This window comes from Planococcus citri, chromosome 4, assembly GCF_950023065.1.
Source record: "Planococcus citri chromosome 4, ihPlaCitr1.1, whole genome shotgun sequence".
Classification (NCBI taxonomy): domain Eukaryota; kingdom Metazoa; phylum Arthropoda; class Insecta; order Hemiptera; family Pseudococcidae; genus Planococcus; species Planococcus citri.
Window position 1 is genome coordinate 8,617,736 of NC_088680.1, and position 25,187 is coordinate 8,642,922.

Consider the following 25,187-nt stretch of genomic DNA (forward strand, 5'->3'; position numbering starts at 1 on the left):
AAAATGTCTGGACAAGTTTTGGCCTTTGGGTTTACGTCCTCCCACTTTGCTCTACATTTTTTGTACATTCCTCCATTATTAGAAAAGAAAGAAAACCTTCATCATTAACCTACCCCCCCCCCCCCGTGAAACTAGGTTTGGTATTTCACGAGCTGTAGCAGTTGAAATTTCTCGTCATAAGAACCCATGTTGGAGTCTAATTGCTCGGGACTGCAGCTTTGAGATAAATACATTAAATATGTCTGCAGTAATATTTGAAAGTTGTTTTTAAAACATTCATCAAAAGTTTTGAAAGTTCGAAGTTGAGTTTTTTAGAAGGCACATTTTTTCAAAAGAAAAGCTTACAAAATTTTGAACTTCTTTTCATAGTAGAGGATTCGCAAAATCCATGGGGGGGGGGGGGTTAAAAACCTTAAGATCTTGGTCAAAACGTAAAAAAAATATTTTCTTGATTCATCTATTAGCTCCTAAATTTCCTTAAAATTTGAAAAAATCTGGACCTAGAATCTGAAAATTTAAAAAATTAGGTGGGGTTATTTTTGAAGTTTTTGGTAGCGTTGAATATGAATATTAACTTACTTTTTGATGAAATTTTGAAGGAAAAAAAATTAATCCTTTTATTAATGGACACTTGGACAGTGATATCTGAGTAATTTCAAAAAATGAATAAATCTTTTTTTTTTTTAATTTGAATTTTTAAAAACAAAACTGAAAAAAAGTTCCTGCATTTTAACGCCAATTTTATCGAGTTTTTGTTGGAGGAGGGGGAGGGGGAGAGGGTTACCTGAGCTTTGAACCTAAAATCTCATCTCCCCCCCCCCCATCACCAATAGAAAGCAATCTAAATAATTCTGGAACTTACAAAGTGTTTCTGAAAATTTCTAGGACCAATTTTGGGAATACTTTTGACACAACGAAATTTCCAAAAATATTCTGAAGGCTACAGACAGTCTCAAGCTCACAATTTCAGCTCTGCAGCTCGATCAAGCGAAATTTGATGATAATTGTACTTAGTTCGAAATTTGACAGGAGAGGAGGAGGGGTTAGGAATAGTATATAAGAACTAAATTTTCGTTTTAAGTATGTAGCTCAATTAGCAAAAAGAAAAGGAGAAAAAAATTGGTTCTTTTTTCGCCTACGGCTGAAATTTTACATCGAGACACGACATGACAGTCGATTTTCAAGTGTTGAGTAAATATTTGCACAATTTATACACAATTTACTGACTTACTTATTGGGTATGGTGTGTTTTCTTATTTTTATGACTGAAATTTGCACTCACCTGAAACACAAAAACCACATAAATTATCGATTAGTACACTGAAAAACATTACATGGCTCGGGTAACTTAATCCTACGATGAAGAGACTTCGTTTGGTTTACTCTATGACTCGTTAGAACAACAAAAAATGAATTGTTTAAAAAAAAAAAAATCATCAAGCTCAGCTAATCGAGATACCTTTCTACAAATTTTATAAAAAGCATTGTAAATATTTCGAGTTCGACTTTCAAGAGGATCACACATCTTCCAAATGTTTCTCCAAATCGTATTAGACTGATCTCAAAACAATATCATATGTACAAATAGGGGCTCAAGTACCTACACTAAAAACATTTAAAATCGATGCCAATTAACATTATTCTTCTTTGATTTCAGGTGCATTCGCAGCTTTTTGCTTCGGATACGTGAAAGTAGACTGGAAAATATACGGCGAAATTGTACTAGGGGTGTGTACCTTCCTGGAGGGTGTTCTTATTTTATGGTCATCTCATACCAATATAATTTTACACGCTTATATTGCTTATATTTTGTTTGGTATACTGTACCATATCATGATGACTGTATCGAAGTAAGTAACTCAACTATCTAAGAAAAAAAATTCCAATTCATCTCATTCGTACATACGTACTTGAAAATTTCTGAATATTAATTCTGTATAAATTTTTTTTTTCTCTCAATTTAGTTCCGAGGTGGCGAAATATATACGAAGTGACAGCTACGCTTTAATTTTCGGTATCAACACTTTCGTCGCTATTTTACTGCAGACTATTTTAACGATGGTTGTGACCGATAAGAACAGTTTATTCACGTTGAACACCAGGCAGCAGGTGAGATACTTTAATCAAACATAATTTTCTATTTTTTTTGAATGAATAAATCGCAGAAAACCAAATCTGAAGGATTTTTGCCTTCGTAAGTTCGAAAATTGGAGGGGAGGGTTCGGGTTCGGATCGAAATTTTCCCAAAAACTAAAAATATTCGCGAGGTTTAGTTTGAAAAACTTTTCAATAAAGGTCATTATTAGGGTGAATTGCGAAAAAAAATGTCAGGATTCTGACCAAATTCAGTGGAAACCTTCGTTTTGAATTTAAAGTCACATAAAAAAAATTTTAGCTCTTTAGGTGGCCCAGGAGAGGAGATCTGGGTTCCAAAATACTCCTCCAATGTCAGAAACGATATATCTTAATGTTTTAGCACTCAATCCGTTCGCGAATGACTCTCAAAAAATTATTCAATTCGTTCGTCGCATCGTCGCGAATGATTCACCAGAAATTATTCAATTTGTTCGAGAATGATTCATCAAAAATCAATCAAATGAATCGATTCGATCGTGAACGAGTCACTTATACGAATCGATTCGATCGCGAATAAACCACCGAAAATTATTGAATTCGTTCGCAAATGATTCACCAAAAATTATTCAATTCGTTCGCGAATGATTCACTAAAAATTAAATAAATGAATCGATTCGTTCGCGAATGAGAATAAACCACCAAAAATTATTCAATTCGCTCGCAAATGATTCACCAAAAAATATTCAATTCGTTCGCGAATGATTCATCAAGAATCAATTAAATGAATCGATTCGTTCGCGAACGAGTCACTTATACGAATCAATTCGTACACGAATAATTTGCCAAAAATTACTCAATTCGTTCGCGAATGATTCACTAAAAGTTGATTAAATGAATCGATTTGTTCGCAACTGAACTACCAAAAATTATTGAATTCGTTCGCAAATGATTCTCCAAAAATCATACCACTCGTTCGCGAATGATTCACCAAAAATCAAATAAATGAATCGATTCGTTCGCGAATGAGAATGAACCACCAAGAATGATTCAATTTGCTCGCAAATTATTCACCAAAAATTATTCGATTCGTTCGCGAATGGTTCACCAAAAAATATTCAATCTGTTCGCAAATGATTCACTAAAAATGTATCAAATGAATCGATTCGTTCGCGAACGAGTCACTTATACGGATCAATTCGTTCGCTAATGATTCACCAACATTTATTCGATTCGTTCGCGAATGATTCACTAAAAATTATTCAATTCGTTCGCGAATGATTCACCAAAAATTATTCAATTTGCTCGCGAATGATTCACTAAAAATTGATCAAACGAATCGATTCATTCGCGAACGAGTCACTTGAACGAATCAATTCGTTCGCGAATAATTCGCCAAAAATTATTCAATTTTCTCGTGAATGATTCACCAAAAATTGACCAAACGAATCGATTCGTTCATGAATGATTCACCAAATGATTCACCAAAAATTATTCAATTCGTTCGCGAATGATTCACCAAAAAATATTCAATTTGTTCGCGAACAATTCACTAAACATTGATTAAACGAATCGATTCGTTCGCGGACGAGTCACTTATACAAATCAATTCGTTCGCGAATGATTCACTAAAAATCAAGTAATTGAATCGATTCGTTCGCGAATAAGAATAAACCACCAAAAATCATTCAATTCGCTCGCAAATGATTCACCAAAAATCAGAGTTGAAAAAAAAAACGTTTTTTTTGAAAAAAAAACAAAAAAAAACGTTTTTTTTTGTTTTAAACAGTTTTTGTTTTAAACAAATGTTAAAAACAGTTCCATCGATTCGTTGTTTAAAACAGTGTTTAAAACATGTTTAAAACACGTTTTAAACAAAATTTTGAATAAATAAGCAAAATGAATAGGTAGTCAAAACTCAAATCTCAAAAGTCTAACTTTTGTTGTTTAAATTTCATTCATCATGTAGTGTTCTTTCTGCCAACGATTGAAATTTCTGTTCATCATTTTTATATTGGTTATCAAATGATTTTTAAATTTGACTGTGATTGTAAAAAATTGAGAATTTCATGAGAAAAATAGAAAAAAAACATGTTTTTTTTCCATTTCAAAAAAAACAACGTTTAAAACGTTTTAAACACTTTCCTTGTTTTAAACACTTCAATTTTTTTTGGGCTGTTTAAAACACTGTTTTAAACACTGTTTTAAACATGTCTGTTTTTTTTTGCCAACCCTGCCAAAAATTATTCAATTCGTTCCCGAATGATTCATCAAGAATCAATTAAATGAATCGATTCCTTCGCGAATGATTCACCAACATTTATTCAATTCGTTCGCGAATGATTCACCAGGCAAAAATTATTTAATTCGTTCGCGAATGATTCACTAAAAATTGATTAAACGAATCGATTCGTTCATGAATGATATTCTCCAAAAATCATTCCATTCGTTCGCGAATGATTCACCAAAATTTATTCAATTTGTTCGCGAATGATTCACTAAAAACTTTTCAAATGAATCTATTCGTTCGCGAACGAGTCTTTTATACGAATCAATTCGTTCGCGAATGATTCACTAAAAATCAAATAAATGAATCGATTCGTTCGCGAATGAGAATAAACCACCAAAAATCATTCAACTCGTTCGCGAATGATTTACCAAAAATTATTCAATTTGTTCGCCAATGATTCACTAAAAATAGATTAAACAAATCGATTCGTTCGCGAACAAGTCACTCAAATGAATCAATTCGTTTGCGAATGATTCACCAACATTTATTCAATTTGTTCGCGAATGATTTCACAACATTATTATTCTTTTCGTTCGCGAATGATTCCACAACATTTATTGAATTCGTTCGCGAATGATTCACCAAAAATTATTCAGTTTATTCGTAAATGATTCGATTCGATTCACTGTGCTTGTCCACCCACCTCATCTGCATTTTTCTTAAAAAAAAAAAGAAAAAAAAAAGAAAGGTTGGGTAGGGATTAGAGCGAAAAAACCACGAGTTTTTCCAAAAAACTCTCCTCTGGGGACCCATATCTCCCCTCCAGGGATACTTCCAGAGCCAAAAAAAATTCTGTGCTGTTATCAACTCAAAATGAAAGTCTCCACCGGATTTGATCAAAATCTCAAAATCCTTCGCTTTTTGTTCACGAGGCGATCCATTCAAAGAGGCAATAGAGTGATGGAAGTTTTTTCAGAAATGAAAAAAGAGTAGACTATGTGGAAATGGGAAAAGGGAGGGAGAGAGGAAGGTAAAATTGAGGCGTACGAGTTCCCTTATCGATTTTTTCCAAACTGAGTAGTCCTGACAAAAATCACAAAAAACTATTACCGAAGATTTTCCGAATTAAAATTTTGAAATTAGAGGAGCTGGGCACAAATCGAAATTTTCTCAATAAGTAAAAATATTCGCAAGGTTTCAAAGCATCGCTTTCAATTTGAAAAATTTTTCGCCAGAGACCATAAGTACAAAGACGCAGCAATTTTTTAGTAAATGGGAGTGGCCCCTCGAAAAAAAAAGCTGTTCCTTTGAGCCCTAGCTCACAATCCAATCATTCCCATTTCACACCAACAAAACACAGATCTCGAATACTTCAACAGCTCGAGATTGGCCAATGACCACTGCATCTATCTATCTAACAATTTTCTCAAAACCTGTCCTTGAACCACGAATCATCCCAACACCGCATACCAATACCCTAACCACTTACATAAAATAAATTCTGACGTAGTATACACATTACAGTATTACATACATAAACATATCAAACTAATGGGTACCATAACACATTATCATGTTTCAGTACGTCGTGTTCGCCTATTACTTCGTCGCTCTCGGTGTCATATTCACTGTAAAAGCGGCCGTCACCAAAATATGGCGAAGTCTGCATTATACATTGTGAAACCAAACAGCACCTCATCAAGCAACCGAAGGGAAAAAATTACACTTACGTCATAACTTCATAGTGATTTTAAAATTTAAAAAATTCGCGTGTTCATCCGTTGAGTAGATACATTACTCGCTACTCAGCTCTACTTATATGTACCTTGATTTAATGAGAAATTTTCTACCTAGGGTCTTTTTTTTTTTTTTTTTTTTTTTAATTTGGTAAAAGTCTTCGTCATCCTGCTAATAAGTAAAATAAAATCTAGCCATTTGTAAACATAATTTTCATCATTATAGTTACCAAGTGCTACTGACGAGCGCTGAGACATTTTTTATTAACTACGTTTACATTTTTTTATTACATTAAATACCTAGTACATATGTTTACTTTTGGCTACATTTTGTTCTATTTTTTTTTATTTTTTTTTTTTTTTTGGCAGTGAAAAAAACGATTCTCTTTTCTTTTCTTCTTTGATTTTTCCTCCGAAGAAAAAATCGCCTACGTACTTAGATAATTTTTATTTTTATTTTTTATTCGAAGTTTTTAGCTAATCCTCGATTTTAGAAATAATTTATCTACATATAAAATTTTCGAAAATTTCCCATACTCTTTATTACTACTTCATACTACAACATACGCTCTTCATTTATATTTTCAACGAATCAGTTACCATTTTGCCTTTTTCATTTTTCTCTTTAGATTTTTTTTCATTTAGTGAATCTTTACTTTGTAATATGTATTTTTTTTACATTGGAAATTTTTTTTACAACATGCTCCAACGTAAATGTTTTTTTTTTCAAATTTATACCAGATACATTTTTTTTTCTATACACCGAAGACGGAAGAAAAAACAAATCGAAGTAATTATTCGTTAGGTAAATTTTTTTTTATAATAAAATAAAGACGTTTTTTCTTGTCTATAATATTTTTTTGTAGAAAATAATTAATCAATGTTATACATTTCGGTAAAATTATACATACGATATTTAGTCTTTTGTAAAGACAATTTATTAATTATTTTGTTAAAACGTTGAATTTTTTTTTCGGTCTTTAGACTATTTTTTTGTCTGTATAGTTTAATATGATTGTATTTTAATACGTTATTTTTTTTTCGATTTTTTTTTTTCTAAATAATAAGGACCTATTTAACCCATTTTTTTGTTTCATTCCCTTTTACGCATCTTATACATATATATGTATTTCTTTTGTATGTTTCTATTGTTATTTTTTTATTACGTCGAGCAAATTCATCGCCCGTGTGTTTCATTTTTTCTTTTATTTTTTAGTCGATAATTAGATTTTTTTTCTCGTTTTTGTTATTTTTTACGATAATTGTTATAAATTTTTTTTATACATAAAATAACTATGGTACTAATCTAGTTGTTTGAGCGAAGACGCCAATTTGTTGACGACGCTTACTTTTTTGACAGTCGTCTGCGTTCGATGTACTTAATTTTTTCTTCTTTTTGTTTTTTTCATTAATATGGGATTTTTTTTTGTTTGTTTATTAGTTTTTATTTTACTGTACTTTAATCGTTCGTTTGTATAAATCGTTTAAAACGTTTGAAAAAAAAAAACAAAAACAAATTCGTTCTGGGTTTATTCACTCTAAATCAAGTAGGCATTATTTCGAAAGATTGCTGATATTCGCTCAAATCGATCTGTCCTCTCCTCCCTCCTCCTCCCCCCTCCCGAAAAATCACGAATAATTTTATTGATTTTTAGACAAATTAAATTCAAATATTTTTTCACGAAATCAATAATCTTGTAATTATAAACACCAAAAAAAAAAAAAAAAAAAAAAAAAAAATGAAAAAGTCCTTCAAATACTTTGAAGTCTTCCCCCAATAAAAATTTTTTAAAATCACTTGATTGTTTCTCAGATAATTTGAATATTTTTGACTAAATTATTTTTTTTCAAGGTTCTACAAATGCTTTCAAACTCCCCCCCCCCCCAATTTGATTGCTCTTTAGACAAAATAAATCAAAAATTCCAAACATTACATTTCTTGAAAAAAAAATATCCAATTCCAAACAAACACAACCAGCCTTCGACGACACGAATAAAAAAAACTAATCTCACTCTTTCGGCTGAAAAAAAATAAAAAATCCATTCGAACCTAATCTTCGCACCATATCGTTCAGCACGTCGAGTTGGGCGATAAGTGGAGCTCGTTTGTCACGAATATAGCAATCGAAATAATCGAAATGGTTAATAAAATTCGCGTTATCGTTGAAAAATTCGTACATTTTTCAAATCAGTATTTTTTATATGTACTTGTAAGCTTTAAACGTGCTAAAATGTAACTTTAAACACACCTCAGGGTAATTATAAATGTAATAAACTAGTACAGCGTAAATATTTTTCAACTCACACATCACACCACACTTACTCGGTACTATACGAAAATATTTCAACCATTCTCATTCATAAAGACGTAATCTCGTTTCATTTCCTGTGTCTAAAATACGAGTATTAATTATTCTCCAGTCCACGAGCATTTTATAAATTTTCCAATTTTTTTTAAATTTATTATTTTTAAAAAAAAATCAAATATTTAGTTCATTTTTATTTTACTATAGTAATTCCCATCGTAGTCAAATAATAATTATATTACGTAAGAATTCTTTTCTAGTTAATTTTTTTTTTTCGTTTATTATTTTCATCAATCTAATATGCAAAATAAACATATTTTTTTTTTAAATTCAAAAATATTTCGAACAAAGTGCCATTTACAAAGTGATAGATTTTCTGAGATGCCATAATAGTTCAGAGTTCCTCACCATATTGATGCGAATTCAAAAAGAGAGATAAAATTATACCCGAAAGAAAGCCACGTACATTTTATTTGTAATATTCGAGCCTATATTATTACATTATTTATTTCACGAGTATAGGCTCGAGTATTTCATTTAATGTCAATTATTACCTTAATCATCGTACTTTACATAGCTAAAAAATATGTAACGCATTTTTACACAACATTGTAATAATATTTAACCGTTTTTATTTTTATTTTTTTCGTCGTGTCTCGTTTTAGTTTTAGTTTTTTTTTTCCATGTTTGTGGTTCTGTATACACTGTATAATTTGGTATTTTCAGTTGGTCCACCGAATTATCATGTTGTGCCAAATTGTTATTTTATTTTCTATTTTTTTTTCTCTAGATTATTGTTAGCACTATTGGTTAGAAAGAATGTGTAATGAAAAAAAAAATATTTTAAAATAGTATTAATTTTTATTTTTTTTTTCTAAAATGAATTAATTTTTTTAATACGTTTATTTTGTAGGGCATTAACCAATAAGGTATGCAATGTGATGTTCCTCTTTCTATTTTAACTTTCATTTATAAGTTGACTTTACGATTAATACATTATTTGTAGGATTTTTTTCATTATTGTTTAAAAATTGTACGATTAAAAATGAAAGGAAAAAAAACAACAACAAAAAAAATGAAATAATAAAATAAGTTTCATGTATTTTTATTTAATCGTTGTACTTAATTTATTTTTTATATAAATGAAAAGAAAGATAATATTTTTTTTTCTCACAGCCATTTATTATGATTAATAACAATTCGTATACGTGAATATTTTTCAATCGAGGTATATACTCGTAATATGGATCTGTTTGTGATTTGAACTACATACGAGAGCAAGGCTCCAGTTGGTCGAGAAAATCGATCTCTGTTCCTCTTTTGGAGCATTTTTTTTTTTTTTTTTTCTAAATTAAATTCCCAAAAAGATTATTTTACATCTGAATTGAAATGAGCTCCCAAGTTCACATGAAATAATCAATTATTTCAAGTAAGTATCTGAAATACCTAATTCCAAGCCTTTGATAAAATCAGTCGCAAATGATCAATTTGTCTTCAACAAAAACATTCGCAAACGATTCAAATTCATTCAGTATTATCAGAACACACCGAATATGCAGGATGTCCAAAAAATGAGTAACCAAACAATTTTTTTTTTTTTAAACTCAAGACGAAAATTTTTTTTGAAATGAATGAAAAAAAATTTTAAAAATTTACTATGTTGATTGATTACCAACTCAAATAAAACTGTTGTCTGATTGGAAAATTGGGAGAGCTATAAACGAAGATTTTGAAATCTGTTTTCAACTCGAATCTCCTTCAATTTTCAAAAAGTCAACTAGTCTCACATTATTGTTGATTATATTTCAATTTTCAATTTCCCAACTCATTCCTCGGTCACCCTGTATAAAGTTGAAGACGTATTCGACGATGAATTTCTAAATAAATACTTATAACAATACGGCAGTTGGTCACAAAATATGCAATATGTCAATGCCAGCAGCGAAATCCACTGAAAATTATCCCATCAAGGTGAAACATTATTGCCGCATGGCTGTTGAACGTAATTCAAGCAAAATCCTCGATTACCCATATCATGCGGAAGCTCCACGTTATTGGTGTGGAAGAATAATCTAAACGGTTTTACGCTACCTGAAAATCGGGGCAAAAATATTAGGTACACTTTCGACGTTTTTATTTTTCAATATTATTTTTTAGAAAACTGTTAGGTATCGAGATAAATCGAATACAGAATAATACATATAAACAATTTGAGGGCACCATCGCTTTTTAAAAAAAAGAACAGGATAAATAAATATGTAAGCAACGTGCTTTCAATTTCCAAATGCAACAATATGAGATATAAAATAAGTCCAAGTCAAAGCAAAAAAATCGTGCTGTTTTCTAAGAACATAAATCTCCCTTCAAACGACAGAATAGGCAACTCAAACAAGTCGAAAAAATAATCCAGAAGATGAATCGAGACCACTCCAGGAGTAAGTACATACTCTTCATCGTTTCTCTTCTATAATAGTCCGGCATATGACAATAGGAGTAATTGCACCCCCGCCCCCGCCGATCCTCCGGGGCAACTTTTTTCTCAAAGGGGATATCCTAAGGAACATTTTAAAGCAAACTTGTCCAAAAAAAGTTGGCCTTACTTACAAAATGGCGGCCATTTTGATTGGCAGGTCGGCCGAAATCGCAGATTTTGCGTTCCAACATAGCACTTGCACGAAATTTTTCAAACCTTACAAAGGTAGATCGAAAGATCATGCAAACATTTATAACCTGTCCAAATTTCAACTGCTAAAGTGAGTTTTTCGATTTTTGGGTGAATTTTTGAAAATCCAATTTAGGCCAAAAATGAGGGGAAAAATCAAAATTTTACCAAATTGACCAAGAAAGCTGAAATTTGGGGTATACCCTATTTTCGACATGACAAATCGATTCAAAACGGTTTCAACCCGTTTTGAGCAGTTCTGGAGCCTCCAACAGATTTTTGAAACTCGAAATTCCCACAAAATTCCATCAAATTAGAGTTGTAAAGCTGAAATCTATTCTAAAAACTAATTTCAATACGCTACGAAGTGCTGCAGGTGAATTTCAAGTCGTTTTTGAGCCTCCAGCAACTTTTTGAAAATTCCTGAAGCCTCCAGCATATTTTTGAAACTTTAAAGTTTTACAAAATTTCATCAACTCGAGATGGAAAGCTGAAAATTACTCTACACTCCAATTTTAACACCCTCTGAAGACGACTTCAGGTGGGTTCAAGTCATTTTAGAGCCTCCAGCGACTTTTTTGAAAATTACTGGAGCCTCTAGTAGATTTTTGAAACTTGAAATTCCTGCAACATTGATGTATCAAATGGAGTTGGCAAGCTGAAATTTACTTCGCAGACTACATGGTGGTTACAAATGGTTTTGAAGCTTCCAGCTACTTTTAGAAAATTTTAATTTTCCAAAAAAACGCTATACAAACTTTCAAAAAGTCGCTGTAGGCTCCAAAACGACTTGAAATCCACCACCAGTCAACTTCGTGGCGTATTGAAATTAGTTTGCAGAATGAATTTCGGTTTTCCAACTCCATTTAATGATATTTTGTAGAAATTTCGAATTTTAAAAATCTGCTGGAGGCTCCAGTAATTTTCAAAAAAGTCGCTGGAGGCTCTAAAATGTCTTGAAATTCACCTGCAGTACTTCGTAGCGTATTGAAATTAGTTTTTAGAATAAATTTCAGCTTTACAACTCCTATTTGATGGAATTTTGTGGGTATTTCGAGTTTCAAAAATCTTCTGGAGGCTCCAGGAATTTTCAAAAAAGTCGCTGGAGGCTCTAAAATGACTTGAAATTCAACTGCAGTACTTCGTAGCGTATTGAAATTAGTTTTTAGAATAGATTTCAGCTTTACAACTTCAATTTGATGAAATTTTGTGGGAATTTCGAGTTTCAAAATTCTGCTGGAGGCTTCAGAACTGCTCAAAACGGGTTGAAACCGTTTCGAATCGATTTGGCATGTCGAAAATAGGGTATATCCCAAATTTCAGCTTTCTTGGTCAATTTGGTAAAATTTTGATTTTTTCCCTCATTTTTGCTCTAAATTGGATTTTCAAAAATTCACCAAAAATCGAAAAACGCACTTTAGCACTTGAAATTTTGACAGGTTATAAATTTTTGCATGATCTTTCGATCTACCTTTGTAAGGTTTGAAAAATTTCGTGCAAGTGCTATGTTGGAACGCAAAATCTGCAATTTCGGCTGACCTGTCAATCAAAATGGCCGCCATTTTGTAAGTAAGACCAACTTTTTTTGGGACAAGTTTGCTTTAAAATGTTCCTTAGGATATCCCCTTTAAGAAAAAAGTTGCCCCGGAGGATCGGCGGGGGCGGGGGGGTGCAATTACTCCTATTGTCATATGCCGCGGACTATAAGGGAAAATGTTCTTTGCTTTCCATGCTCCCAATTTTGAAAAAAAAAATGATAAGTGAGAGGACACAAAGGGTTCCACTCCTACAAAATGAATAGATAATCCAACTCTCGAAGTCTTTGAATCAGAGTCACTCAACAAGTCACACCAAGTCACATTTTTATAACCATGGGCCACAGACATACCCCCCCGACCCCCTCCCGCAATATTTCAAATGTGACATATCGAAATACATGTTTTTGAGGTCGAAGAATTCAAATTAGAAATTATTTTTTCGGTTGGAAGGATAGGTGAGGCGTAGGGAGGGAAAAATTAAAATTTCATGTATATTCATTATAGTGACATGAGTCTAGATTCCCTCTCCTTACACCTGGATACAGGTGCCATTTTGATTTTTCTCACCCTCGAGGCTCATACTAATTTTTTTCAAAAAACAAAAAAAAAAAATAACTTTGGCAACCAAAATAGTGACAAAATATGAGCAGAATATTTTAATGCAGAAAAAATTCGCCAAAAAAACCAAAACTTTTCGTTTTTAATTAAAATTTTTTTTAAAAAGCGAGATTTTTTGGAAACTTCGACAATTTTATTAAAAGAAATGCCTTTTAGCAACTATTTAGGACAACTTTTGAAAAAAGAGCTACTTTTTAGAATTTTTGATACAAAAAAAAAACAGACCTAATTATTTTCAGCAATTTTTGGCAAAAAACCAACACTTTTTGGCAATTTTGACAAAAGGCGGGACTTTTTGATAATTTTGGCAGAAAACGACACTTCGACAATAATTTTAGCAAAAGGTGTAGCTTCTTAGCAATTTTTCTAAAAAGCAGGAATTTTGGCCAATAGATTTACTATCAAAATGTACGACTTGAACAAATTTTTGCTAAATTATGACCTTTTTTTGGTGGCGAGGGGAGGGGGAAGGAGGGAAGGGTCTGTGGTCCGTAGTAGGATATATCCAAAATCACCCTTGAAAACCTCTGGGAGGTAAAGGGGATCAGATCGGATTAAAAAAATATAGACTGAAAGGTTCGTACTTAATTTTTTCCAAAAAAGAGAAACTTGTGGAAAAAATTACCCCCCCCCCTCCCAAAAAAAACCGAACGATACCAAATTAAGTGTTTTGGGTTTTCATTTTGGCTTTTTTGAAATTACTGGCAAAAAAATCTTAATTTTGGGAAATTATTGAAAAAAAGAAGTACTTTTTGGAATTTTGCAAAAAATTGAGAATTTTTGTTAATTTTTGAAAAACGAGGATTTTTATCAAATTGTTGAAAAGCAAGACTTTTTTTCTATAATGATGTTTTTTCGCAATTATTGTCAAAAAAGGGAGATCTTTTAGCAATTTTTGGAAAACAAACGATATTTCTGTGGAATTTTTTGCAAAAAACGACAAATTTTTGTAAGTTTTTGAAAAAGCGAGAATTCTTGTCAAAAAGCAAAATTGACAATCTTAACAAAAAGTAGGATTTTTGAGAACCGTTGGTAAAAAAAATGATACTTTTTGGCAGATTCAAAAAAAAAATCGGAACTTCGGGTAATTTTTGGAGATGGAAGTAAGACAATTTTGCTAAAAAGTGAGAATTTTTGTCAACAAACGAAACTTTTACAATTTTAGTAAAAAGTCGAACTTTTCGGAAATATAATTCACAAAAAAAAATCATTTTTCTCAATTTTTGTCACTTGCAATTTTTTTGATAAAAAAGCAAGACTTTTTGGTAATTTTTGGCAAGAAAGCATACGAAGATTTTGAGTTATTTTTGGAAAAAAGTGAGATTTTTCAATAATTTTTGGGCGAAAATCGAGATTTTGTCAGTTTTATTGACGAAAAGCAGAATTTGGTCTATTTCGACAAAAACTGAATTTTTTGGAAATTACGAGTAGGTATTGGCAAACAAAAGTGACTATTCTCAGCAAGAAATTCGATTATTTGGCAATATTTTTTTTTATTGGGGAGAGGGGGGGATTTTGATTCATTTTTTTGGGAAAGGGGGAGGGAAATTGCTTCTCTTCCGAGTCTCCATCTCGAAATTAAAACATTTTAAAATAGCATCAAAAACTCCATCTATGGTAAGTATTTCTTATAAAATTTCATCGTAGAGAGCCTTCATCTTTCAGTACGAAAGCCCGACTTTCAACTTCTGAAAACGTTGATGACAATTTTCAGAATAACATTTTCACCAAGAAGTGATGAAGAGGGGGGGGGGTCGACGATTTTTTCGAAATTTTTCCTGTAGAAAGGTACTTTTGAAGGGATGACCAAAGAGTTTCAAAGAAGAAGTTTCGAGAAAAATTCTACAGAGTAATTTTTTCCTGAAATTGATTAATTTTCTCGATTCAAAAATCAGGTCTACCATCTTCAAGGACATCCCCTCCCCTGTACCTGGCTAGATTCCACCTAAAAGCTCGATGCACCCACTACCATGAAAACTATCTACATACGAGTGCAAGTAATCTGAATAACTCGTTATACCCCAACACCAAAATACATACTGTAAATAGTCGCAGGAATGGTGGAAATATCGGCGTTCATCGTGCCTCCGCATAATCTATCCACGCAGGTCGACTGGCCATTGTTTAGTTTACCAACATTCGAGACACACGGTATGATTAACCAATCCATATTGCACGCATTGCCACCAACACTGCCTACAGAAGAGGCCACCGAGTTTTGTCCCACCGTGTTTCCAGTCAACGAGAACGAATGTGTACGATTATTGACTGCAAAATTGCACAAAATTTTGTTAGACAGTCTAACAGAGATTCCCCCCTTTTTTTTTGAAGACTCGGATCATTATAGTCAAGTGTCCAGTCAATATATTTCAACGCATCTAATTCATACCAGCATCAATGCATTGAGTATACTGTATGCCACAAAAATTCCTCTCCGCTCTGATACAAATACTGTAATCTTGATTCGACAAATGCAGTCCGATAGCTGGCTCGTAATTGAACGATTTAATGGTACCGGCGATTCCGGTGAAATACTGTAAGCATCCGTCTTCGGCTATTACAGCAAAGTAAATCGACACATACTCGAATTAGAAAAATCTTCCTCACTAAAACCAACCCCTCCTCAACTCCGTTTAGAAAGAAGCTCACCTCTAAAATTACTATTGCAAGGTATTTGAGTTATTTTGATTTTCCAATTACGTGAAAATTCAGGACCATTGGTGATCATTGTCAAAAGTACAGGACCAACGTGTCCCAATCCAGCATCAACGTACACTGTAAATTAAAATCCACCATTTATGGTATCAATAATGTGCTGTTTTTTTTTTTTTTTAAATCCAACTGCTGCTCACTGCGGCCATTGTTTCAACTCACTATGATTCCCCGTATTAAATCCGCAAATTCCAGGTACCGGATTAGTACCAGAGACGATGAAATGGTCGTAATTACAAATATGATTCTCCGGTTCTGGACCCGTGATGGAGAATTGATCGAAGTCTAATCTGAACAATTGTATAATACCTAGTTTAAATGAGCTTCACATCGAACTACAGCTACCAGATGGATACGCTGTTCATAATATTATTTTAACGAAATGCATATTACAAACCTATACTGGCAAATATCCGGATGCATTTTATTAATAGTCAACTGGCAAGATCCGGTACCATTGTATCCGGCTGGAAATCCTTTATTGATGAAATACGTCCCATTTTGGCTAACCGTTTGACCGCAAGAGGCCATAACTATACATTTAGAAATTCGACTGAATTATTATTCGCAATTTAATTACTTAACGTATTTGCAGGACAAATCTTTTGAGATCGATCAACAAAACAAAGAATCAAACAAGAATTCCAACAAAATTTGATTTCTGTCAAAGTATGTCAATCAGTAACTATACGTTTAGCCATTTCAATTTTCCAGAAAAAGTCAGAAATTCGCTTTCAATTTCAATTCAGTTTAGTAAACTTGGAGCTGTGGTCTTGTAAAAATACTCTTTTTTTATAGCAATGAAACTGTAAGTTAAAATAAAAAGTGGGTATATAATCAAATTTTCCCATTTCAAACTTACTCAGCGGTCCAAATTGAAAGCGAAATTTTCGTTCAAATGGACCAAGGTTTTCATGAAACATGAAAACATACAAAAGCACAACTTTTGGTAAGAAATGTTTCCAACATATACTTCAATTGGAAGAGGAAGAAGGGAAGGTGGGGTACAAACTGATTCACAGGCCAAGGATTTTTTTATACTTTGAAAAAAAAAGGTGAAAAAAAAATGCTGTAATAAAAAATAATTTCGCCCAAAATTATAAAATTTTATTTAAAAAAAAAAAAAAAAGTAAAAAATCAGAAAGCCAAAAGAACTCCTGTTACTGGAAATTTCTGCGGAAAATTGGACTTTCAGCGGGAATTTTTTTCAAATACTTCAGGTATTTATTAGAGTCAAATTTTTTCATTTTCAAAAGGAGAAAAAAATCAAAATTCTGAAAGATAAAGAAAAGGGGAATGGTTGAACTTGCGACTTTTTTTTTTGCAATTTTACATGAAATATAATTAACGTTTTTTGTCATATTCAACTTTACTTCCAGCAGTGATTTTTTTTTCAAAAGAAAATTTAAATTTAAAACCTCGAAAATGCAGGAATTTTTTTTGGCAAAAAAAACTACATTTACGAGTGGCAGGAAATTTTTTCAAATTTTTCTTGGTGACAAAATTCATATAAATCCAGTTTTATTTTTCATTTTCAAATACTTGGATTATTTTTTCGAAATTTTAGCAAAAATCGTTTCAAATAATTTAGTTTTGGAGGGGGGGGGGAGAAGAGGTCAAAATTCATATTAAATCCGGATTATTCCATTGTCAACAAAGAAAAAAAATTTTTTTTCGTAATTTCAACAAAATTATAAACTTTTTTTCAAAAGCAAACAATTGTTTCAAACGTTTCAGTTTGGAGGAGAAGGTGGGAGGGAAGGAGGGAAGGGGTGGGGTTGAAATTCATTCAGATCCTGATCGAGACTTCTCTTTCTTCACAAAGAACCATGAAGTATATATTTCATTACCGAAAAAAAGAAGAATCCCTACGCAATTTTAGCAGAAAAAAAAACTTATTTTACCAAGAATCGTTTCAAATGTTCTAATTTAATAGGAAGAGAGAGGGGGGGGGGGTCAAAAGATTATTTATTGTAAATTCAAATTTTTCCATTATCAACAAAAAATGTTTTTACCCATAATTTCAATAAAAAAATCCTCTTCCTTTTCTTTTTTTCTGTTTTTTTTTTTTTTTTTTTTTTTAGCAAAAATCGTTTTAAACGGTTCACTTTAGAGCAGATGGAAGGAGGGGAGAGGGAGGGTCCAAGAAATATTTTTCCATTACCAACAAAAAAAAGTTTTTTTCCGCAAATAATTTACAAAAAAATTCTTTTTTTTATAGCAAAAAATTGTTTCCAATGTTTTAGTTTAGAGCGGGAGGAAGGAGGAGGAGGGGGTCAACATTCATTCAGATCCAGATTTCTCTTTCATCACAATGGTAAATTTTATTGAGAAGGAAAAAAAGAAAAATCCCTTCGCAATTTTAGAAAAAAATGAACTTATTTCTGCGAAAATCGTTTCAAATGGTGAATTTAAGGGGGGGAGGGGTGAGGTCAAAATTCATATCAATCTAGATTTTTCCATTATCAACAAAAAAAAGTTTTTTTTTCAAAATTTTAATTTTTGAAAAATGAACTCTTTTTTTAAAATACAAAAATCGTTTCAAATGTTTCAGTTTAGAGCAGGAGGAGGGGGGGGGGATCAACATACATTCATATCAAGACTTCTGTTTCTCAACAGAGAAGTCAATTTTATTGAGGGAAAAAGAGGAAGGATTCCTTCGCAATTTTAGCAAAAAATTGAAATTTTTCGTAGCAAAAAAGAAGTAGGTACTTTCGAGAGAAATTTTTTTCAAATGTTTCAGTTTGGAAAGTGAAGGGGGAGGGTCAAAATTCATTCAAAACAAGATTTTCCATTTTCAACGAGAGATTTGATTTTCTTCGCAATTTTAGCGGCAAAAAATCGATTCAAAATGTTTCATTTTAAATAGGAGGGAGGAGGAGGGGGAAGAAGAGGGATCAATATTCACTCGAATTAAGATTTTTCCATATTCACAAAGAATCTTAGATTTGATCGTGGTAAAAAAAAAAAAGGGTTTGTTCGTAATTTTTACAAAAAAATGAATTTTTTGATAACTTTAGCAAAATTGCATCGCTTTTAGAAGGAAAAAAAATCTAGACTAACCCCTCGAAACTGGGTGTAAAAATCCTGGCAATTATACACGGGCACGCCAGTATAGAAAAAAAGTTGAAAAAAAAAATTCTGAAACTTTTTTTCCTCATTTCCCAAAAATTGAAAAAGAGCCATCATTCAACATCTCCCTCTGGAGACAACAATGATGAAAAGAAAGAACGAGTTTTTGTGTTCTTTTAACGTAGAAGAGATGAAGATCACAAACAAAAAAAAAATCCAAAAACTTTTTTTAGAAAAATCATTTTGAAAATACTTTTCAACACTCTTAGAATTTTGAAAAACAATTAAAAAATCAACAGTCCCTCCCTCTGCTCCTCAAGTCTGCATCCCTCTGCTTCTCAAGTCTGCATTTACCTTTTTTTGAATTATTGATCGAGCACCTCATCTTACGCATACAAAAATTAGGTAGGTACCACTCTACTCACAAACGCAACAAATCCCAAAATTATTGGCACAAGGGGTAGTAGGCAATCCACCACGCTGCAGGCAGTCCGGAGGGCTCATACAGGTCCCGCTATCGCCACTCGAAGTAGTACACGTATCCTTTGGGAATTGCACCACCGTAAATATAGACAAAACTGCAAAATCCCCGCGTAAAATTAATCATCGCTTCTCATTTCAACTACTCATATTATTCTTATCTTATCCAAACACTCATATGTATTTGTACTCACATCTATTATCTCTATTCGCCGGAGACGAAGTACTGTTCGGGGTATTACCCTGAGGTGGAGATGATGGAGGTGCTTCAGGTCTCTGGAAAGGTGGTAAGGGGGGCCCATTGAACACGTACTCTTTACCAAAATGTGGTTTCGAAGGTTTCGGATACGGTATCAAGTAATTCGATGGATGTTGCTGATACGGAACATGCTACAAGGAATGAAAAATGCTATCATGTATTATCCTCACAACAACAATCATTTAAATAAGGATCTCTTTTCAAATCCCTCGATTTCGCTTACCTTGTGTCGATAATAATCGTAATGCGAAGGTGGAGCAACCCCGTAAGTCCTGGAATAATACCCCGGATAATATTGACCATTGGTAATTCGAGCAAAAGTCACGAACGCAGCAATTTCCACCCATTTGAGGAATCCGTGGATCTGCGAAGTTCAAATCATTGATTTCCCAATATGAAAGGTGAATACAGAAGTTTGAGGTAATACGAGATGCGTTATAGAAAAAGAAAAACGAAAGTTAACAACTTTCATTCTTCGTGTGAGAAAAGAACGATTATTATAAACAGATACGACGATTCAGTGACGCGTACACCTCAATTAATTCGAATCATTGTCGCATATCGTTCACGTGATAGCTGAACAACCTCCCTCTCTCCTCCAGTGTCACCAAGATCTCTCGATAAACCCATCTTCACCCATATCGAGACATACCATTCTGGAGATCCTCGAGCTTCGGTTCAGTGACCTCAACTATGTCCACAGGCAAATATATTGTCTCAAGACGAGATCGTCCAACCAACTCGTGAGTGAATTTGCAAGCCTCAAATCTCGAAATGTACTTACAATTGTAAAACTCGGTGAGAAGAAGCCCCAAGATAAGACATCTCATACGAATTTTCCTCATTCCATCCTATCTCGTAAGATATCACTTAAAGAAGTCAGCATTTCTCAATTCTCCACAAATTTTCTTTTTTTCCCCAAAAAATGTTCAGTCCATTTTGAACTGAAGCCAACACACTCCACACCTAAAAAGTAACTACCCATGAACTCGAACCAAAGGATCGTCAAACCCAAACTACCAACACATGCCAAATTCAACTCGCCTCTCTCCGACCATCCACCTCAACTCCTCGACCCATTCAAAAAGAAGACTCGACCTGCCTATAGCACAACGACCCCCATAAACTAGCCACCGTCTATTGAACATCGTAAACCTAAAATTCACCGTGAAAAGGTATAATCAGGCGCGAACTTTTATCGACAATGTTGCTGAAGACATTTTCGCAACGTTCCGAGACGGTAGAAAAAAAACCACCACAACCTTACCTTCATCTTATTTTTTACAGTAGTTTAAAACTCGAAATTATTACGCACACATACTCCACAATATAGACGACGATCTTCGCGACAGCACCACAACATAAAACCAAATAAACTCGATGTCTTCGGCGACGACGGTCTATATAATATTTACGTCATGGATGACGACGCCGACAAACGAGCAACCAGAAGTGACATCATGTTCTCTTCTGAAGATTAGCGAAAGTTTATATTTATGTTTAATTAACGTGTGTGTTAGGTAGGTACGTATGTATATACGATTTTAAAAGCAAATATATTAACCGTAACGGTATAGGTATTGTATTCTTATTCGTAAATATTATCGCATCTTTTCGAGCGAGTTGTGTATACCTACTCGTCTCGTAGTCAGCTACATACATACATAAGTACACCAATACTGAGAGTAAGTACAATAATTGCAACAAGGTGATCGTTTTGATCTGCACAACTACATCGTACATGTGTATTATCATGGCAACGTGTGTGCCACGAGCGTTACGGTATCATTTTTCAAGCATCGACGGATCGTCTCGTTAAAACTTTGATATGGTAACGAACCTACTCACCTAAAGAGAATTCTGAATAGAAAAATGTCTATTAAATGAATTCGCATAGATTGAGATACTCTACGGTTTGATCCTCGACAGAAAGAATATGAAAATGGCAAATTTTGAAAAAAAAAAATCAAAATTAGTGGTTCACTTTGGAATTTTTTCAATTCGAGAGAAAAACGCGATCCACAGCGTTGTACACGAAGGGTGATTGTCTTCATTGGGGGGGGGGGGGGATTGGAAGGTGATTCCTAAAAAGTTGTTGAATATTGTCCAAAGATCATGGGAACAATTTTGAGTAGCTGATCTCCATTTTCTTTCGTTTTGAGGGGGGGGGGGTCTCGGATCTCTGACTCAGGCTTTGATCTATTCATCTCATGACAAGGGAACCTCCTTGAAGTGTCACACTCTGATTTAAACGGGACCGCGATTTTTGGAAAGAGCACAGTCTAAAACCCCCAAAACCAAATTTTCAGCAGCACAAGTTCATTTTTCGATTTTTGGCGAATTTTTGAAAATTCAAAATTGACTGTTTTTGGCGATTTATGCTTTTTTTAAAAAAAAGTACGTACTTGATCAATAAAAATGATCAAAATAAGTCCCAAAATTAATATTAATTACCCAAATCCAAATTTCACCATTTCCAGCCATTCTGGAGCCTCCAGCGCGATTTTTCAATTTCTCCAGAATTTTAAATTTACCCCAGAAGGCGTGAATATGAAGTTGGGCAGCTATAAATCGAGTTGTATATTACACTCGACTTGTTTAACGAGTTTATCCACATTTGAGTCGATTTTGAGAGTGACACCTTAAAAAAGGCTTTTTGACCAGCTTTTTTCAAAATTGAAAAATCCAAAAAATCAAAAGATAACCGTTCGTGAGGAAATTTTTGAAATTTACGCGAATCCCTGTATTTCTTCAAGAACTAAACCTCGGAGCGCAAATTCTACCATTTCCAGCCGTTTTGGAGCGAGAGTGACACCTCAAAAAACCACTCTTGAGGTGTCACTCTCAAAATCGGCTCAAATGTGGATAAACTCGTTAAACAGGTCGAGTATAATGCACAACTCGATTCTTAGCTGCCTAACTTCATATTCACGCCTTCTGGAGCAAATTCAAAATTCTGGAGAAATTGAAAATCGCGCTGGAGGCTCCAGAATGGCTGGAAATTGTGAAATTTTGATTTGGGGCGTTAATTACGGACAAAATAAAGCGATTCGCGCAAATTTCAAAAATTTCCTCACAAACGGTTATCTTTTGAATTTTTGGATTTTTTAATTTTGAAAAAAGCTGGTCAAAAAACCACTCTTGAGGTGTCACTCCCAAAATCGGCTCAAATGTAGATAAACTCGTTAAACAGATCGAATATAATACACAACTCGATTTTTAGCTGCCTAACTTCATATTCACGCCTTCAGGAGCAAATTCAAAATTCTGGAGAGATTGAAAAATCGCGCTGGAGGCTCCAGAATGGCTGGAAATGGTGAAATTTGGATTTGGGTAATTAATATTAGTTTTGGGACTTATTTTGACCATTTTTATTGATCAAGTACGTACTTTTAAAAAAAAGCATAAACCGCCAAAAACATTCAATTTTGAATTTTTGAAAATTCGCCAAAAATCGAAAAATTAATTTGGGCAGCTGAAAATTTTGTTTTGGGGGTTTTAGACTATGCTCTTTCCAAAAATCGCGGTCCCGTTCAAATCGAAGTGTGACACCTCAAGAGGTTCCCTTGTAAAGTTTAAAATATGCTCCAAAACCCTTTAAAAACTAAAATTCCATCTGCTCAAATTAATTTTTTGATTTTTAAAGTAATTCTGCTTTAAAATCGAACGCTTTAATGATTCATTTTAATCATCTTTCCTTCAAGATTTGGGGATTTTTTCTGATCGTATCCCTTCTCCCCCCTCATCAAAAATAATCTTTCAGCATTTGGGAGAGTTTTTCGAACTTCACCCTTCACCCACAACTCCAATAATGCACTTTTAAAGCGTTTCTGAAATTTTACCCAACTCTCTGAAAAAAAATTTTTTAATGCACTTCAGAAGTGTTTTGCGAACTTCAACTCTCCTCCCCTTTCGAAAATGGTCGTTCAGTGTTTAGAAATTGTCTTCAGATTTCACCTCTTTTCTATTTCCTTTTCTTCTTCCTTCTCCTCCTCCCCTTCACCCTCCTCAGAAATGTTTTTTCAAGATTTAGGGGTATTTTTTAGATTTTGTCCCCTCTGCCTTAAAATGTATCCTTCGAAGATTTAGAATTTTTCTCTCAGATCTTACCTACCCCTTTACCTCCTCCTCCCAGCTCCTATTCTTCAGAAATCCCCTTTCAAAATTCACGAGTATTTTTCAAACTTCACCCTTTCCGCCTTCAAGAATGTGCGTTCAATTATTTTTCTGACTACACTACCCCCTTCCCCTTCTCCTCCTCTTTCTCATCAAAAATGCCCATTCAAGATGCAATAATCAAAAGTCAAGAATATTTTCAAGATTTCACTCCCTCTGCCTTTAAAAATGTCCTTTCGAATTTTTTCTGATTTCACCCTCCCCCTTTCCTTTCTTAACCACCTCCTTCTCAAAAATGCAATTTCAACGTTATTTTTCATCTCCTCGAAAATGAACTTTCCAACACCTGTGAGTGTTTTTCACACTTAAGCCTATTTAAACAAGGTTCAGAATAAATGTTATTAGATTATTATAACTCTTCCCCTCTTCAAGTGAAATTTCCATTTCGAAATTTTGGAATGTTTTTCAAATTTCTTTCACTCCTCCTAAAAAAGCGCTTTCGATATTTCAGACCTAGTCTTTCGCCTTCCTATATAACGAGTAATAATGCATTTTTTAGCATTTCAAAGCATTTCTCAGATTTTACATCACCCCCCCTCCCCCTGCCAATGTGTTCGTTTACAATTCATTCGAGATGTCCTCTCGGAATTTTCACAAAACAGTGAATTTTCAGTTTTAAATTTTCAGCTGCTCCAATCAATTTCAAAAAAAAATATCCAAATTAAAAAAAAAATTCTCACCCCAAAAAATGAAAATTCAGCAAGGGCAGCTGAAATTTTGAATGTGGAATTTCGAAACATAGGTACTCTTTCCGAAAATCAAACTTTCTTGAAATCAAAGCATGATACTCGAGTAGTTTTATTTTTCTAAAATGCAAATGGTGATTTTTTTCAATGCAGATTTCGTGCGAATTTCTTTGCCTCGCAGAGATCACTTTTTGAAACACTTTGATTCAAAATTTTGACTAATTTTCACGATAAATTTCCAATTTTTCGCCATTTCGACTCAAAACGATGTAAACCTCAGAATTTTAATTTTTAGCTTCTTAATTTTCATGGTCAAGATGAAAAATTGAGACCATCATTCTCCGAACATGGCGGTTGAAAATGATTGGGGGGTGGGAGGGAGAAGAGGATGAATCAAACGTGAAAACGGTTCTTATGATTTTCAAGCAACTCCGCATAAACTTGAAATCGAAGATTATCACAATTATTAAAACTCATTCGATAAGGTACCCATCATGCCACTGTTTGAAGGATATGGTATGTTTACGGTGAATCTTGATTATAACTCTCTTCCATGTGAGTTCGTTTAAACGTAACAATCAAATATGCACAATAATTTAAGCACTTGTGCATTTTCACGGTTGACATAATAATGAAATA

At 33.3% G+C, this 25,187-nt stretch overlaps 2 protein-coding genes and 1 long non-coding RNA gene across 9 annotated transcripts in view; 1 reads left to right on the forward strand and 2 right to left on the reverse strand.

The window, feature by feature from the left end:
* Window positions 1-7,786, forward strand: part of LOC135844113 (thiamine transporter 1-like) — a 108,033-nt gene extending 100,247 nt beyond the window's left edge. For all 7 annotated transcript variants that reach the window (XM_065362226.1, XM_065362229.1, XM_065362228.1 and 4 more), the window contains 3 exons: window positions 1,658-1,850; window positions 1,965-2,109; window positions 5,886-7,786. In XM_065362226.1, coding sequence (XP_065218298.1) covers window positions 1,658-1,850; window positions 1,965-2,109; window positions 5,886-5,984 — 437 coding nt within the window. In that variant the 3' untranslated portion in view covers window positions 5,985-7,786. The remainder of the gene's footprint in view (window positions 1-1,657; window positions 1,851-1,964; window positions 2,110-5,885) is intronic.
* LOC135844115 (uncharacterized) overlaps window positions 1-25,187 on the reverse strand; it is a 203,422-nt gene that overhangs the window by 86,614 nt on the left and 91,621 nt on the right. The window lies entirely within an intron of this gene.
* Window positions 9,435-21,105, reverse strand: LOC135844112 (uncharacterized). Its single transcript, XM_065362223.1, has 10 exons — window positions 20,954-21,105; window positions 19,910-20,050; window positions 19,622-19,817; window positions 19,373-19,525; window positions 16,273-16,408; window positions 16,038-16,165; window positions 15,813-15,938; window positions 15,553-15,717; window positions 15,204-15,431; window positions 9,435-10,436 (listed from the first exon to the last, which is right to left on the reverse strand). Exons 1-10 carry the CDS (start codon window positions 20,957-20,959, stop codon window positions 10,312-10,314), a joined length of 1,404 nt encoding a protein of 467 aa, XP_065218295.1. The 5' UTR covers window positions 20,960-21,105; the 3' UTR covers window positions 9,435-10,311.

What these genes read in the sequence shown, in the direction of transcription:
- LOC135844112 (XM_065362223.1), bottom strand. An exon ending in GGCGAATAGAGATAATAGAT is followed by an intron (nt 19,526 to 19,621) that starts GTGAGTACAAAT and finishes GGGATTTTGCAG; the next exon opens with TTTTGTCTATATTTACGGTG. An exon ending in TTGCAATAGTAATTTTAGAG is followed by an intron (nt 15,718 to 15,812) that starts GTGAGCTTCTTT and finishes TTGCTGTAATAG; the next exon opens with CCGAAGACGGATGCTTACAG.